Source organism: Salvelinus fontinalis, chromosome 27 (assembly GCF_029448725.1).
Source record: "Salvelinus fontinalis isolate EN_2023a chromosome 27, ASM2944872v1, whole genome shotgun sequence".
NCBI classification, from domain to species: domain Eukaryota; kingdom Metazoa; phylum Chordata; class Actinopteri; order Salmoniformes; family Salmonidae; genus Salvelinus; species Salvelinus fontinalis.
This window is the reverse complement of record NC_074691.1, coordinates 29,606,962-29,624,235: the sequence shown is the minus strand read 5'-3', so window position 1 is coordinate 29,624,235 and position 17,274 is coordinate 29,606,962. Positions and strand designations below refer to the sequence as shown.

General features: G+C 41.7%; 1 protein-coding gene and 1 pseudogene across 1 annotated transcript in view; one reads left to right on the top strand and one right to left on the bottom strand.

Annotated features, from left to right (window-relative positions):
- Positions 1-38: 38 nt before the first annotated feature.
- Positions 39-5,346, bottom strand: LOC129825415 (3'(2'),5'-bisphosphate nucleotidase 1-like; annotated as a pseudogene).
- Positions 5,347-9,447: 4,101 nt separating this feature from the next.
- LOC129825412 (dynein axonemal heavy chain 8-like) overlaps positions 9,448-17,274 on the top strand; it is a 69,582-nt gene continuing 61,755 nt past the window's right edge. Inside the window, exons 1-24 of the mRNA XM_055885506.1 lie at positions 9,448-9,595; positions 9,840-9,974; positions 10,125-10,209; positions 10,412-10,563; positions 10,752-10,941; positions 12,312-12,475; positions 12,611-12,787; positions 12,905-13,018; positions 13,107-13,214; positions 13,379-13,480; positions 13,568-13,714; positions 13,807-14,004; positions 14,144-14,220; positions 14,532-14,631; positions 14,737-14,856; positions 14,967-15,102; positions 15,199-15,386; positions 15,462-15,542; positions 15,661-15,777; positions 15,875-15,994; positions 16,387-16,528; positions 16,644-16,741; positions 16,921-17,027; positions 17,162-17,261. Of these exons, the coding sequence (XP_055741481.1) occupies positions 9,485-9,595; positions 9,840-9,974; positions 10,125-10,209; positions 10,412-10,563; positions 10,752-10,941; positions 12,312-12,475; positions 12,611-12,787; positions 12,905-13,018; positions 13,107-13,214; positions 13,379-13,480; positions 13,568-13,714; positions 13,807-14,004; positions 14,144-14,220; positions 14,532-14,631; positions 14,737-14,856; positions 14,967-15,102; positions 15,199-15,386; positions 15,462-15,542; positions 15,661-15,777; positions 15,875-15,994; positions 16,387-16,528; positions 16,644-16,741; positions 16,921-17,027; positions 17,162-17,261 (3,069 nt within the window). The 5' untranslated portion in view covers positions 9,448-9,484. The remainder of the gene's footprint in view (positions 9,596-9,839; positions 9,975-10,124; positions 10,210-10,411; positions 10,564-10,751; positions 10,942-12,311; positions 12,476-12,610; positions 12,788-12,904; positions 13,019-13,106; positions 13,215-13,378; positions 13,481-13,567; positions 13,715-13,806; positions 14,005-14,143; positions 14,221-14,531; positions 14,632-14,736; positions 14,857-14,966; positions 15,103-15,198; positions 15,387-15,461; positions 15,543-15,660; positions 15,778-15,874; positions 15,995-16,386; positions 16,529-16,643; positions 16,742-16,920; positions 17,028-17,161; positions 17,262-17,274) is intronic.

Here is a 17,274-nt window from a genome sequence, read left to right as displayed (position 1 = left end):
ACGCAGCTACTCAATGGGAGCAGTGTGGGAGGGCCTAGTGTTGTTCCACTGTCCATCAGAAAAGTAATAATTACATATCCGTCAACCAATTGTAAATGTAGATCAGCAGTTTTATCAAATCATTTGGACATGCGTTTCATATGTTTTGAAGGCACCCTTGGCCTACTATGTCTGTTTCATGATTATTGTGCCATTCATTTGGGTAATGAATCAGTCTGGGCTGTTTAGAAATATTTTGTACAAATGTGATTCTTTATGCCAGAAGTGTATCTATACAGTAAAAAAAGTTATGATCTCAGATGTAAGGTCTCCTGTTTAGGGGACCTGCTTGGTTCTTGTTCTGACATTTTCACTGCCATAGCTCTAAATGGCTTGCATTGAGCAATAGCCCTGGTTCCCAAAGACAGTAGTATATTTTCTGAGCCTGTGTAAAGTATAATGTGAAATCTGAACCACTTGGAGCTGGGATGTTCCTCCTAGCATTTAATTCCCTCTTCCGACTGTCCAACTCCTGGCTGAACCTTAATTCACAGCCACATGCCTGCAATCCTTAGATAACGTAGCAGGAGAGTGGTTTTATCACTATAGCACAGATTGATTTATAGCCATTGAATTTAAACAACTCTGACAAGATTCATTTGAGATGAAAGGTGAGTTGCAAACGCGTTCAGGAAGCCAAGCTAGCGCTCAGATGTTCACAGATCAGGTCAGACACTTTAGGAAATATACACGTTCTAACATTAAACATACTATAAGATTTCACTTGTTGGCCATTTTGTGGTTATACTATATTTAGAAAGCACGTTATTTCAAGCCTTGTTCATAGTTTTGAATAGGTAATACAATTTTTTTAATTTTATTTGTACTGTGTGCATGTCCTCAAGTGACTACACTTCATCAAATCAAGTTTATTTTATATAGCCCTTCTTACATCAGCTAATATCTCGAAGTGCTGTACAGAAACCCAGCCTAAAACCCCAAACAGCAAGCAATGCAGGTGTAGAAGCACAGCGGCTAGGAAAAACTCCCTGGAAAGGCCAAAACCTAGAGAGGAACCAGGCTATGAGGGGTGGCCAGTCCTCTTCTGGCTGTGCCGGGTGGAGATTATAACAGAACATGGCCAAGATGTTCAAATGTTCATAAATGACCAGCATGGTCAGATAATAATCAGGAGTAAATGTCAGTTGGCTTTTCATAGCCGATCATTAAGAGTATCTCTACCGCTCCTGCCATCTCTAGAGAGGTGAAAACAGCAGGTCTGGGACAGGTAGCACCTCACCAGAAAGGTGAGATTTGAACTGTAAGTATACAGCATTAGTAGTTATTGTTTATGGCTCATTAATTACTTTGGGGTACAACGTAGATCATTTTATACAAGTAATTATGGAAATTAAAATATTCCATTCATGACTAAAGATGCTAGAATTATCATTTGGCAGGGTTTTTGGACAATAACAGAGTTGTAAATTATGTATCAATCAGGGCTTGAGGGCCTGCAGGACTGACTGGGCTACTTTACTGGTGGGGTTGTGTAGAGTGGCCAGCACCCCAGCAGAATTCATGTGCTTAACATTAGCATCGTAACACAACGCACTGCCATGCATGTCTGTCAGCTTACCTGCAGAGGGACAGACAGAAAAAAAGACACCATTATTTTTTTCATTACTCATTAGAGGTACTTTCAGGATGATCAAGAAGAAGGATGTTGCTTACCTCCTACTGCATGCAGGATGGCTTCAGGGGCACACGTGTCCTACCTTTTAGTTCCTAGACAGGCAAAGACATAGGCTGAGGCCTTCCCCTCCACAAGCTGAACAATCTACACAAAGGGTTCAGAGAAATAAGAAATCTTATTGATGTTTACCTATGTACCCCCACCATACCTTCTCATCCCTGTATATTAAACCTTATTTCCTGCTCCGCCATCTCTCCGCCAAATCACATCATGAGGTTCCATGGCATCCACGGTGTCTGTGACAAGTTTGTTGCTGTGGGAACGGGTCGTGGTGACTACGCGTCGGCCATCCGGAACCTCCTGTAGCTCGAACCCGAAGGCGCCCAGTCCTGGCATTCCCCACAGAGTTCTCCCCATGTCTGCTGTCTCCGTCCCCAACTGTGGATACAAAACACAAGACATTACACACTCACGGACCAAGGTCGTGTTCAATAGGGCACAATGTTTTGCAACTGAAAAATCTGTTACCTCCCTATTTCTACAATGTTTTCTCCCTACTCAACGTGCCCTGATAGGTGAGAGGGTATAAGGCAGAAAGATTATTTGTCGTCGATCACTTGCTGGTACCTGGTAATTGAAGAAGGGCTGGTTGATGACCCCACAATGGCGATCAGTACAGTCACATGATCAAGAAGTCCTGAGATCAGATGACCTGTTAGTTGAAGGGAACACAAGCAGTGGACTTCACACAAGTATCGACATCATACTGTATATCTAGTAGACATACTGTAGTAGTTTTCCAGCATGAAGAACAAACAAGTGATGTAAGGGTAGTATAATAGCAAAGAAAAAAAGGATAGAGAAGTCCAAGCATTCCTCCTTTATCCACCTATTCTGCCCTTGTCCCTCCCAGTCCCAATACCATCCCTCTGTCAACATACGGAGAGTCGTGCTGAGAAGCTGGGCGTCCGACCCCGTATGACACATCTGGACCTGATCTGGCAGGTAAAGACACTTGGCCGCCGCTCAGCAGGGATGACAGGCGAGAGAGTGAAAAAGGGAATCGGCACTGATGATTAGGAGATGACTGAATTAAATGTTCCCCGTGTTTTTGTCAAAGAGGACAATGCATAGGTCTAACAGGAAGTGTAAGAGAAGAGTCTGACACTGATATACCTGGTAGTAATCGAGGGTGTGTGTTGGAAGCCTGTAATGAGTGATCTAAACGAAAGACTGGCAAAGTAATAACACCGTAGTAAGTTTACCTTCAGTGTATTCTTTAGTGCCATCAAGGGGGTCGACCCACACAACCAGCTAAAATTCAGACACCGGGACATTCAAACACAGAAACACAGCTGGAATGAGAAGTCAATACCCAGAAAATGATCCAAATCAGTACAGTAGGTTTCAGCTCTAAAGTCCCTGTGTCTCACCTCCTCTTTTAGGGCACTGTATTCCAATGGACAGGACTTTTGTAGGATTTCTTCAGACTGACTGCTCTCAATCAGGTCCTCTGGCAGATCCTGATGTGAGAGATGTTCACTGTTAAGACAGGGATGTTGTGCAACGTGTTGTGTACTCTAATATCTACATCAAAATTAATTGGTCAGTAACATTAGAACAGATCCTATTCATGCAAGTTGCATGGATTTACATTAAGGCCTGAAAAGCACTTGCCAATCGGACAAGTCAGCTGTATTTTTAGGTTGCCCAAAGATTAGTCACATTCCTGAAAATGTAAAAAAACATTTGTTTACACGCAAAACTGCGATAACTTGTTGGGCACTTAAACAACAGGGGGAAGCATAAAAATCGGTTCTACTGGTCTGCTACATCGGACGCATAACTTTTGCAGAATGTGAGACGCTCCAATTAATTTCAGAGAAAACTGGGCGTAAGCGTGCCAGCTCCTTGAAAGGCTTGCGCTGCTCCAGTGTAAAAGTAAGTTCTGGTTCTATTTTCAAGAATTCTAAGCGCAGCTCACGCCTAAGAGCAATAGGACATAGTGACGCCTGAGAGCAATAGGACATAGCGGCTAGCGCTCTGCTCCCACTGACTAGAAGTTACATTTCCAGTGTAGCCCCAATGTTAGAAAAAAATATATAGTAACTTATCTAAATGGGGCAACCACAATTTACCCAGCTGCCATACATTGTCCATCTTTCACTTAAACAATAGGGATGAACCAGAAAGATCCGTTTTAGGCTTACTGGAAATCTTTGCAGTTTTGTTGTTACATTTTTTTTTAAATAATCACCTTGGGCAACCTCAACTTCAACTTGCCTGACTGCTGAGTTCACTTGCCCCAGACAATAGTGCAACCCTTAAGCTCAATACCTGATGTTGCACACACCCACCTCCTCTCCGATGATGGTGATTTTGGGGAAGCTTTTGGATAGCAAGGCACATATGCTCTGCTGGACCAGCCTGTCTGCCAGTGTCTGTAGATCGTTAGCCCCCGTCTGTCCACATAAGAGAGAGTGAGAGATCATTTATAAACAACATTCAGCCTCCATCTCACTATCTATCAATCTCCCTCAATTTAGCACTTTGCCCCACTCTCCGTTCAGTAAGTCCAACCTTTTCCACGATTCCCAGCTCTCCGCTGTGAAGAACCCTCCGTATGATGGCTCCTGCCTTCTCTGCCACTGCGTAAGCCGAAGCCACCAAACACATCACCACTGCTGGATTTCCCGACATTGCTGATGGAAGGAGAGATACAAAAGTGTACAGCTCAGAGAGAAAAAAAAGATATACTATGTACCCTCAAGGCGTATAGATCTATATGATCACTCACTTTAGTCAACTGAATGAATCAACACACCCTCTACCTGTAGTAGGAAAAAGGACAGTATTTGTGCTTTCACCATTACTTGGGCTAAAGCATACCTTTAAGCACTTATAGACTATCTGTCTACACACACACACACACACACACACACACACACACACACACACACACACACACACACACACACACACACACACACACACAAAATGAAGTAGCTACAGCAGGGGTAGGCAACCCTGATCCTGGAGTGCCGCAAGCACTTCATGTTTTTGATTTAACCGTCCTGGAAGACCAGGTGTTTTGAATTTAAGCAATCATTGAACTGATCAATTAGCTCAGTTGGTCAGGTGTGGTGCCTAGTTGGAACAAAATCCTGCAGTATCTGCCGCACTCCAGGGACAGGGTTGCCTACCCCTGAGCTACAGTAACAAGCAGTGTGCCAGGCATAAGGCTCATTTATGCAGTTATTGAAACTGAGTATATGTCCATGATTCCACAGAGTACCCAACTGCCAAAGGTTACTAGCTAGTGGTGTGTGTATTATAGTGCTACTGCTTGAAACCTGCTGATATTTTGAAGCAAATCAGTCTATTCTCTAACTTCTATTCCCCATCCATTAGACTACTAGCTTACTAACAATTGGCACAAGTCAGCAGCCCCAGCAGTGCTGGTTAGCAAGCTAGCTAATATCGAAAGCAATCTCAATTGAGCAAATAATAACATAACAGCATTGAAGACACTATAGCTATAGCTATCTAACCTTATCTCACTGAAAGAAGAGAATGGCACTTACTAGTGTCTACTGTAGATGTTACAGCTCAGGACTGGTTGTAAATGGAAATCCTGGAATACCAGGAAATGTTATGCAATCACAGTTAGCAGTAGCAGGAAAGTATGGGTCCAAGTGCCCGACGGATTACTGCTCGAGCCGGTTGTATCATGCGTGTTCGTTTGTTCGCGAGTCTTTAGCTTTAGGCTAGCTGTAGCTCGAGAGAGTGGCAGTTGGATTTTGAAAATTTGTTTGAAATAATGGAGTCAACCTGCTGAAACGGGCTAAACGGTAATTATAATGATATTTTAATGTATTTTAGTTAGAATATTAAAACAACAGCCCGTAAATTGGCCAAACAGATAATGTTACATACCGGTGTTAATGGTGCAACCTGATCGTTATGCTAACGTTAACAAACGTTGGTTAGCTACTGTATTGTTGGTAATTGTCTTACGCATTACCTAGCTAACGTTAGATACCTTTATCTAGCTAACGTTACATAGATAACGTTAAAGTAGCTTGCTCTAACTAGCTAGCTAGCTATCGTTAAGTGCAAAAAATTAACTGTTCTTACTGGTGGATTTATTTTGGAAAAAAAAACGTTTTATTTTTTTTGTTAAGTTACTGTAACTTAGCTACGCTAGATAGTTTACGTCTAGCTAACGTTAGCTAAATAACAATGTTCTCTAACGTTAATGTTACATAATCTTCGCAAGCTAGCTTTTGAAACACTACATAAGCAATAAGGCCGAAGTGGGTGTGGTATATGGCCAATATACTACGGCTAATGATTGTTCCCAACACGACGCAATGCGGAGTGCCTGGACACAGCACTTAGCCGTGGTATATTGACAATATACCACAAAGAGGTGCCTCATTGCTATTATAAACTGGTTACCAACATATTTAGAGCAGTACAAATAAATGTTTTGTCATACCCCAGGTATACAGTCTGACATACCACGACTGTCAGCCAATCAGCATTCAGGGCTCGAACCACCCAGTTTATAATAACATTTAGACACTAACCAATTACTTTTAGATAGCTGTATACGAACCCTGGATTGCTGATGCTACAGTATGTATTGTCTATTGAGAGGCTTTGAAACCCCCTGTTGGCAATATTGACACTCCCCATTACGCCATATGAATTAAAGGAATTATTCAGTATTTCAATTAAAGGACAAAATTACTTGTTTTTAGATAAGACAGTAGCTTAACATTAGTAATTTAATGGAAAGTGTTTTTTTTATTTTTTTTATTTGTATGTTTTGCTCACATAATATACAGTGCATTCGGAAAGTATTCAGACCCTATGGCTTTTTCCACATTTTGTTACGTTACAGCCTTATTCTAAAATGGATTAAATACAAAAAAGTCCTCATAAATCTACACACAATACCTCATAATGATGAAGCAAAAACAAGTTTTTTTGAAATTTTTGCAAATGTATTAAACATAAAAACAGAAATACCTTATTTACGTAAGTATTCAGACCCTTTGCTATGATACTCAAAATTGAGCTCAGGTGCATCCTGTTTCCATTGATCATCCTTGAGATGTTTCTACAACTTGATTGGAGTCCACCTGTGGTAAATTCAATTGACTGGACATGATTTGGAAAGGCACACACCTGTCTATATAAGGCCCCACAGTTGACAGTGCATGTCAGAGCAAAAACCAAGACATGAGGTCGAAGGGATTTTCTGTAGAGCTCAGAGACAGGATTGTGTCGAGGCACAGATCTGGGGAAGCGTACCAAAAAATGTCTGCAGCATTGAAGGTCCCCAAGAACACAGTTGCCTCCATCATTCTTAAATGGAAGAAGTTTGGACCGCCCGACCAAACTGAACATTCAGGGGAGAAGGGCCTTGGTCAGGGAGGTGACTAAGAATCCGATGGTCACTCTGACAGAGCCCCAGAGTTCCTCTGTGGAGATGGGAGAACCTTCCAGAAGGACAAACATCTGTGCGGCACTCCAACAATCAGACCTTTATGGTAGAGTGGCCAGACGGAAGCCACTCCTCAGTAAAAGGCACATGACAGCCCGCTTGGAGTTTGCCAAAAGGCCCCTAAAGACTCTCAGACCATGAGAAACAAGATTCTCTGGTCTGATAAAACCAAGATTGAACTCTTTGGCCTAAATGCCAAGCCTCACGTCTGGAGGAAACCTGGCACCATCCCTACAGTGAAGCATGGTGGTGGCAGCATCATGCTGTGGGGATGTTTTTCAGCGGCAGGCATGGAAGACTAGTCAGGATTGAGGGAAAGATGAACGGAGCAAAGTACAGAGAGATCCTTGATGAAAACCTGATCCAGAGCGCTCAGGCCCTCAGACTGTGGCAAAGGTTCACCTTCCAACAGGACAACAACCCTAAGCATACAGCCAAGACAACGCAGGAGTGGCTTCGTGGACAAGTCTCTGAATGTCCTTGAGTAGCCCAGCCAGAGTCTGGACTTAAACCCGATCTAACATCTCTGGAGAGACCTGAAAATAGCTGTGCAGCGACGCTCCCCATTCAACCTGACAGAGCTTGAGAGGATCTGCAGAGAAGAATGGGAGAAACTCCCCAAATACAGGTGTACCAAGCTTATAGTTTCATACCCAAGAAGACTTGAGGCTGCCAAAGGTGTTTCAACAAACTACTGAGTAAAGGGTCTGAATATCAAATCAAGTTTATTTTATATAGCCCTTCGTACATCAGCTAATATCTCGAAGTGCTGTACAGAAACCCAGCCTAAAACCCCAAACAGCAAGCAATGCAGGTGTAGAAGCACGGCGGCTAGGAAAAACTCCCTAGAAAGGCCAAAACCTAGGAAGAAACCTAGAGAGGAACCAGGCTATGAGGGGTGGCCAGTCCTCTTCTGGCTGTGCCGGGTGGAGATTATAACAGAACATGGCCAAGATGTTCAAATGTTCATAAATTACCAGCATGGTCAAATAATAATCAGGAGTAAATGTCAGTTGGCTTTTCATAGCCGATCATTAAGAGTATCTCTACCGCTCCTGCGGTCTCTAGAGAGTTGAAAACAGCAGGTCTGGGACAGGTAGCACGTCCGGTGGACAGGTCAGGGTTCCATAGCCGCAGGCAGAACAGTTGAAACTGGAACAGCAGCAAGGCCAGGTGGACTGGGGACAGCAAGGAGTCATCATGCCCGGTAGTCCTGATGCATGGTCCTAGGGCTCAGGTCCTCCGAGAGAGAAAGAAAGAGAGAAGGAGAGAATTAGAGAGAGCATACTTAAATTCACACAGGACACCGGATAAGACAGGAGAAGTACTCCAGATATAACCAACTGACCCTAGCCCCCCGACACATAAACTACTGCAGCATAAATACTGGAGGCTGAGACAGGAGGGGTCAGGAGACACTGTGGCCCCATCCGATGATACCCCCGGTCAGGGCCAAACAGGAAGGATATAACCCCACCCACTTTGCCAAAGCACAGCCCCCACACCACTAGAGGGATATCTTCAACCACCAACTTACCATCCTGAGACAAGGCCGAGTATAGCCCACAAAGATCTCCACCACAGCACAAACCAAGGGGGGGCGCCAACCCTGAATACTTATGTAAATGTGATATTTCAGTTTATTTTGGATAAATTTGCAAACATTTAAAAATAAATCTGTTTTTGCTTTGTCGTTATGGGGTATTGTGCGGTATTGTGAAAAAAAAGATTTAATCAATTTTAGAACAAGGCTGTAACGTAACAACATGTGGAAAAAGTCAAGGGGTCTGAATACTTTCCGAATGCAGTGTAATTTAAAAGTATGCATGAAGGTTTCTGTAATAGAATAAATGTGACAAAAATAAATGTAGACATTAATCAATTAATTTCTGTAGCGTCCAAAAATATTTTTTACATTTGTGGGGAGTGCCAAGATGGAGGCATGGTGGCTACAACACAGCGCCCCCTATTTGTGATCTAGTGTATATGTAAATCATAGACACTAACATTACCAGTGACCCCTATCGTTCAATAAAGCTAGTTAAATTAACGTTATTATTTTCCAACAATCTAAAGGTAGTCCTCAAGTGCATAGATGGGATTTCTCCTGATTAATCTGAAATTTCTTATTTTCTGACATTTATCATCCATTCAAATAAAGCAACAGACCTATCCTCTAGCCAAAATCCTGATTTTGTTGATTTACTATGTTTTCCTGACTCCTGAATCACATTCTTGCAGATGAAAAGATGAGTGGAACCAGTCACCCAGATAGCACAGGTGACCCTAGCCCCATGGCTGACAACGTGCCCACAGATCGAGGTGCTGGAGGCCGGCGGGGCAGCAAGTTCCATCGATCTGGTAGTTGTGTCCAGGCTGTGCAGGAGACCATGAAGGAGAAGCAGGTCTGTTGGATGAATAGTCATGGAGGAATTAGAGTTGAGAACAAGAAGTGATGAGAACTTGTTCAATGAAGGTTCAGCTGCCCAGGCCTATGCGCTCACAAAGTCACAATTGTAGCTGCTATCACTTCATAGTATAATACATTGTTTTACTGTGGGCTGCTACAGTCCCACCTTACACTCTGTTTGCCTGATGTGCACAGTACACCACCCCATTTAGAGTAACGTTGACGCTTTGTTCTTTCAGGCCAGGTACAAGGAATCAAGAGAAGCTCGAAAGAAGCTACTTACCCCTGGGCACAAATACATCTTTGAGATCTTGGCTGACAGGCTCTCCCTCGAACTACAAGCAGTAGAAGAGTTTGTTTTAGATGCTCCTTCTGTGAGTAGAACTGTAATTGATATGAATCCCAACAAGCTGTTGAGGTTCCCTATGAATTGTTGTTGTCTGGTCAAATTTATTAACCTTTACCTGCTTGATGAACAACAAAGATCTGAGATATCTTGTAGACACTCTGCTTCCCCCCCACAGTTGGCACCATTTGATGATTTTTTTGCCAAAGGAGGAAGTAAAACCATCGCATTTGTCTACCAAGAGACAGAAGTCCCAGGAATAGGTGAATGAAGGATGATTACCTCTGTATTTCTTCATTACATAAAATGCGTACTATAGAGCCACAGTGGCACCAAGACATTATTGTTATTCATAGATTTTTGTGAAATAGATATGTAACATTTTATTGTCTGTTTATGTCACCTTTCACTCTGACCCAGACCTTTTAAATGGCGCAAGTTCAATTCAATTTTCTTTTCTTTTAGAGTGTGGACGCACCTTTCCAGGAACTGCAAAAGGAGCCATAATAATGAGACTATTTTTAGCCAATTTGTCTGAGACATGTCTGACAGGATTGTGCCCATTCTTTGTACGAACTAAAATTGACGTTCCTGTCAATATAAAAAACATACATGAGGTGAGATATTCTATGGAAGATCTACAGAAGGTAGAGACTTCTGAACTGAAGGACTAAGATTTTGTATTATGTACATATAATCTATGATAGCCTCATAATAGGTCCATATTGAATACATAAGAATGCTCTAATCATGAGTTTTCTGACTGTTAATGTTTGGTCAATTTCCATTCCCTTTCTTTTTGTAGGAGATTTATTTTTCTATGCTGGATGCCGCTGAGGGTCTATTAAAAGGCACAAGGAATCTGTTGTCAAAGATTATGATGCCAGCTGTCTGTGCAACAGAAAACTGGGGTGCCTTGAATCAGTCGAAACATGGAGAGAAGGATAAACAAAACTTCAAAGACACACTCACCCGTTATATTCATTTCCTAGATGGTGAGAGAGTTACAATAATAAAACAAAATTGTGCACACCCTCTACTGTTCAAAAGTTTGGGGTCACTTAGAAATGTCCTTGTCTTTGAAAGAAAAGCACATTTTTTTGTCCATTAAAATAACAACAAATTGATCAGAAATACAGTGCAGACATTGTTAATGTTGTAAATGACTATTGTAGCTGGAAACGTCAGATTTTTTTATGTAATATCTACATAGTCATACAGAGGCCAATTATCAGCAACCAAGAAATTGCCAAGAAACTGAAGATCTCGTACAACACTGTGTACAACTCCCTTCACAGAACAGCACAAACGGGCACTAACCAGAATAGAAGTCCTCAACTGGCAGCTTCATTAAATAGTACCCACAAAACACCAGTCGCAACGTCAACAGTGAAGAGGCGACTCCGGGATGCTGGCCTTCTAGCCAGAGTTGCAAAGAAAAAGCCATATCTCAGACTGGCCAATAAAAAGAAAAGATTAAGATGGGCAGAAGAACAGTCATCGGACAGAGGAACTCTGCCTAGAAGGCCAGCATCCCAGAGTCGCCTCTTCACTGTTGACGTTGAGACTGGTGTTTTGCGGGTACTATTTAATGAAGCTGCCAGTTGAGGACTTGTGAGGCGTCTGTTTCTCAAACTAGACACTCTAATGTACTTGTCCTCTTACTCAGTTGTGCACCTGGGTCTCCCACTCCTGTCTATTCTGGTTAGGGCCAGTTTGCTCTATTCTGTGAAGGGAGTAGTACACAGCGTTATACGAGATCTTCAGTTTCTCGGCAATTTCTCACATGGAATAGCCTTAATTTCTGAGAACAAGAATAGACTGTTCTTTGTTTCTGGCCATTTTGAGCCTGTAATCGAACCCACAAATGCTGATGCTCCAGATACTCAACTAGTCTAAAGAAGGCCAGTTTTATTGCTTCTTTAATCAGAACAACAGTTTTCAGCTGTGCTAACATTATTGCAAAAGGGTTTTCTAATGGTCAGTTAGCCTTTTAAAATCATTAACTTGGATTAGCTAGCACAACATGCCATTGGAACACAGGAGTGATGGTTGCTGATAATGGGCCTCGGTACGCCTATGTAGCTATTCCATTAAAAATCTGCCATTTCCAGCTTCAATAGTTATTTACAACATTAACAATGTCTACACTGTGTTTCTGATCAATTTTATGTTATTTTAATAGACAAAAAGTTAGCTTTCCTTTCAAAAACAAGGACATTTCTAAGTGACCCCAAACTTTTGAACGGTAGTGTAGTCGGCCTACAGCATCATTCAATTATTGTTTTCTGCATGATTTTGAGCTGACAAGTTGAGTCAGTTTGTTAAACTTAGGCAACACTTTGATTTGTATGATGTACTGCAGGAATGCAAGCATGCATTGAAGGCACTGTTCAACTGAAGACGGCCTCAAACATTGAATTCTCCAGGCTGGTATCCTTTGAAGACGTAAAAGCAGCAGCAGCAGATGTTGATATGGTGCATCAACTCGAGGAAGCGTTGATGATGTGGTACAAACAGATTGAGCAGGTACGACATAGTATGACTGTCTATGTACTATGAACCTACACATACTGTAACACAGCACAAATGTGAAAAAATGTACTTACCGATCCATAGTACTTCAAGTCTTCTGTTCTTCAACTTTATTTCTATGACCCCCAGGTCCTTACAGAGAGTGATCAAATGAGGAAAGAAGCTGATGCCTCAGGACCTTTGACTGAGTTAGAGCACTGGAAGAGAATGTCGGCCAAGTTCAACTCTATCATTGAGCACATCAAGGGCCCCGAGTGCAAGGCCGTGGTCAATGTACTCAATATCAACCGCTCCAAGACTCTAAAGGTACTATCATCACTTGGCTGTCTTCCTGAAGTGGCAATGAAAATTAAATGTTTACCATTACATGCTCCAACAAAATGTTGACATGTTCCTGTTGTTGGTACTTATTATTTACTTTAGTTGTGGAGAGAGCTGGATGCCAGAATAACCGACTGTGCCAACGAGGCAAAGGATAATGTGAAATTCCTGTACACCCTCGAAAAAGTCTGCCAACCTCTTTACAACTGTGACCCGGTAAATAAGATGATTAATTAGTCTTCATTATTCTGATTTGAAAGGTTTTATTCTAATTGATTTCACAAGTGAACATGTTTGATTTCAGGTCACCATGGCCAAGAGCATTCAGAACCTTATCAATGCCATTCGAATGATCCACAGTGTCTCACAATATTACAATACATCTGAACGAATGACTTCACTCTTTATCAAAGTAAGTACTTTCTCTGTATTCCATCAGAGATAATAAAAAAGTTAATGGAATTATTAATTCTTAAACAAATTACACACTTGGCTTTATCAACTATGGGAACTGACATGGAATTGAATTGGAGCACATGTATTTAAAGCTTGGTTGTTGTAATATTTGTCACTCAGGTCACAAATCAGATGGTTACAGCATGTAGAGCATACATTACTGACAACGGCACCTCCGGAATTTGGGAACAGGATACACAAGACATCATCAAAAAGATACAGGTGATTGATGATGGCATCAAAAATATGGTCAATTCTACCCCTGATTTACACTAGGTTTGAGTTTTGACCATTTTTGGGGGTTGATAGGACTGTATCTACTTGTTCCGGGAGTATCAGTCCTGCTTCCACAAGACAAAGAAACAAACCCTGGAGAGGCCTGGGGAGAAACCTTTTGAGGTGTCAGAGATGTACATCTTTGGCAAGTTTGAGGGTTTCTGCAAGAGACTGGAGAAGGTGTGTACCTCATTAATGCAGCCAACCTTTTCCATAAAAAAACAGAAAGCCTGCTGCTATACATTTGAGATTCATTTCTTTCTTGTTTTCAGATCACTCGGATGATCACAGCAGTAAAGACCTTCTCTGTCCTGGGACAGTCCACCATTGAGGGTATAGACACTCTGGCTTCCAAGTTCCAGAACATCTACTTGACCATGAAGAAGAAGCAGTATGACATCCTGGCCCCCAGAAAAGCAGAGTTTGAGGTGGACTTTGCAGAGTTCATGGTTCAGATAAGCAACCTCGAGGCATGTTTTATTCAACTTGGTTTGAGTAGATGAGTCTAAACTGCTTTGTTTTGTTTGTAGGCAAAGAAAAGCTCACAGCTCAACATGTCAGAGTTCTAATTCCTAATTCTATGATGTTGTCGTCCTTTATCTTCTTTAGAACCAGCTCCAGATGTTCATGAATTCCTGTTTCTCCAAAATCCTCTCGTCTCAGCATGCCTTGTTTTTTCTGAAAAGGTATAAAATATCACTCAAACAATTTTAATAAAAATAAGACCGGGTTCTCCCCAGGATTTAAGGGGGCAGTGCCCTATTTTCGACTCAGATATTTTTGAGTTTTTTTTAACACCTGTAACCGCCATTCCCTGCAATCTAGAGCCTTACATGATAGCAAATAAAGTATATACCAGCACCACTCTTATATTCTTTGGGTAGAGCCATGTAAGAGTAGTCTACCTCACAAATGGAATTAGCATGCTGGTATATTTAACATTTTCAGAACCAACTATGGAAATGTTACTTTGACATATATTTGTTATTGTCTGTAGATTTCAGAAGCTGAACATGCCCTGTCTAAAGACAGAAGTCTCAAGCACAGTTGGGCTTATTCTTCAGCACTACGTCTCAGAGCTGGAGTCTGTCAAGAAGGTATGTTTATAAATGTAATCCTTAGTCCTAAAAATGGTCAGATAGTCTATAGGCACAGACGCATTATGGATCAGACTTGAGCACAGTTTTTCTTTATCCATGCAGCTCTACCAGATTCACAGAGAGGACCCTCCATTGGCAAGGAACATGCCCCCTATAGCAGGCAAAGTCCTCTGGATCAGACAGCTCTACAGGAACATACAGGAACCCATACACTACATCGAGGTAGGTTCAAACTTCACAACATGACCTGTAAGATTTCTCTTACAGTTTCAGAAATCTACTAAGAATTTAATCTACTGAGAAACAACACTAACTGTGAACACTTTCTATAGAAAAACTCTGAGATCCTGTCGAGTCCAGAGGGAAAGGACGTTGTGAGAATGTACAACCGGACTGCAGCTGTGTTTGTGGAGTTTGAGCTTCTCTATCACAGAGCCTGGATGAGGGAGGTCTCACAGCTCCAATACGGTCAGTAGCCTATCCATTTATCTGATCTGATCTGAATTCATTTATTTTTCTCATATTTCACAAAATATGCATGTCTTTCCCCTTCTTTGATAACAGCTTTACAAGCAACCTTATTAGTCCGCCACATGGACACAGGAAAACTACTTGTCAACTTCGATCCCAAAATCACGGAGATAGTGCGAGAGACAAAGTGCATGCTGAAGATGGGTCTGGAGGTTCCTGATCAGGCTCTGCGTCTGGTCAAGACAGAGTGGTCGATGAAAGCCAACAAACTTCGACTGGAGGTAATATCCTAGACAATGCAGAGTCACAGACATTAAATTAATTGATTAACCAATTGCCCAGATTTATTATTGCAGACTTTACTGTGCAACTACGAGGCCACCTGTGAGAAAATACCTGCAGTTTTCTACAACCTGATGGCATCCAAGATAAAAAATGTAAGAAAGTTAAAATGGTCTAAAATACAGTATGATCCCTTGAAGGAGAAATGGCACTGTTTGGAAACTAGCTAGTATTACCTCATAAAGTCATTTCTGTTGTTTGTGGTCACTTTAGGTCGAGTCTGTGCTTCGCCATGGCTTGGTGTTACTCAACTGGTCATCTCTCATCTTGGACAACTTCTTTCATAATGTTGACACCGCCATGTCTGAACTTAACCATCTCCTAAAGAAGGTACACTGAAAATACTGCTGTAATCATTGTGGAGCATTTAGTTCAAATGTAATACTTGTTGTTGAGTCGTGCGCTCTGCTTTGTGTTTTATCTTCAGGTGCGAGACATCTGTGAGATGCACATTGATGCCGTCGTTCAAGACATCTCAGAGACTGTGCTGATCGATCTCCCAGAGGACAGGCCCTCGTCACTGCAAGTCCTCATCAGCACCAACGAGGTATGCCCATCTAATGGGCGGCAGGTAGCCTAGCATTTATGAGCATTGGGCCCGTAACCGAAAGGTTACTGGTTCGAATCCCCTAGCCGACTTGGTGAACAATCTGCCGATGTGGTCTTGGAGCAAGGCACTCAAATTATGTAAATGCAATGGGGAGACCTCAGTGTACAGTTTACTTTAGTTTATTGGACTTTCAACTTTATTGCAGGTTTTTAAAAACAGTTGTTACTTTGCTGTTATTATAACATAAATATTGAATAATTAAGACAAGGTTTTATAATTCCTAATCGTTAATTACAGCTTTAATCAGTTGTTATGACCGCCCCCTAAGCACTACCTGCTTGTCAGATTTCCTATTCTTACCATGAAATTGCTATGACTCTGTTTTGTAGAACCAGTCAAAGGAGTGGGCAGACATTTTGGACCACAAAAGCAGACATGTTGAAGATGCAGTGAAGGAGCTGATTGAGATATTCAATACTATTTACGAGTCAAAAGAAGTCAAGAAACCTGTGGAAGTACCAATTGTTAAAGGTATTTCATGAAAAACCCTGTAAAGAACCAGAAACTCTTTAACATCTCATCCCATCAACATACTCATATATAAACATCCTCATCAAATTTAAATGTAACTCATTTTGTATTCCAGAGCGGAAGAATGTGGCATTCTCAGAAGAAGTTAACACCTCCATTGATGATGATCATAGTGATGACAAAGAATCTGAGAAAGAAGATGACTTTGAGAAGGTAAGTATCTTCCTGCACTGACTCCACCAAAATATACTGTACATAGTGATGACAAAGAATCTGAGAAAGAAGATGACTTTGAGAAGGTAAGTATCTTCCTGCACTGACTCCACCAAAATATACTGTACATTTGTGAGAACAGGACACTTCAATGCTTTAAACAACAATCCTGATCCTAGGAGTGCAAAGAGATGTACGCCTGGTTCAGCACAAAGCTACTTGACGCCTTGGTCAAAGCAACAAGGCTATCTCTGGACACTTTGAAAAGAAGAATCTTCGTTGCGACGTAAGTATGCATGAGTTGTCATATAGAGTATTATCCCTTGGTTTAGCTGAAAGAGATGCATTGCAGCCGTATAGTGCAAAATGTTGGCCTGATATTCTAATTTGGAGTGTAAAGAGTCTTACTTCTCTGTTCAGCTTGTCAGCAAGAAAGGGACGTTTCAGCCAATCACAACCAAGCACAGAGGAGCTGGTGACTTTTATCAAATCCGAAGTCCACCTGACCATACCCAACGTGGTAAGTTCATTTT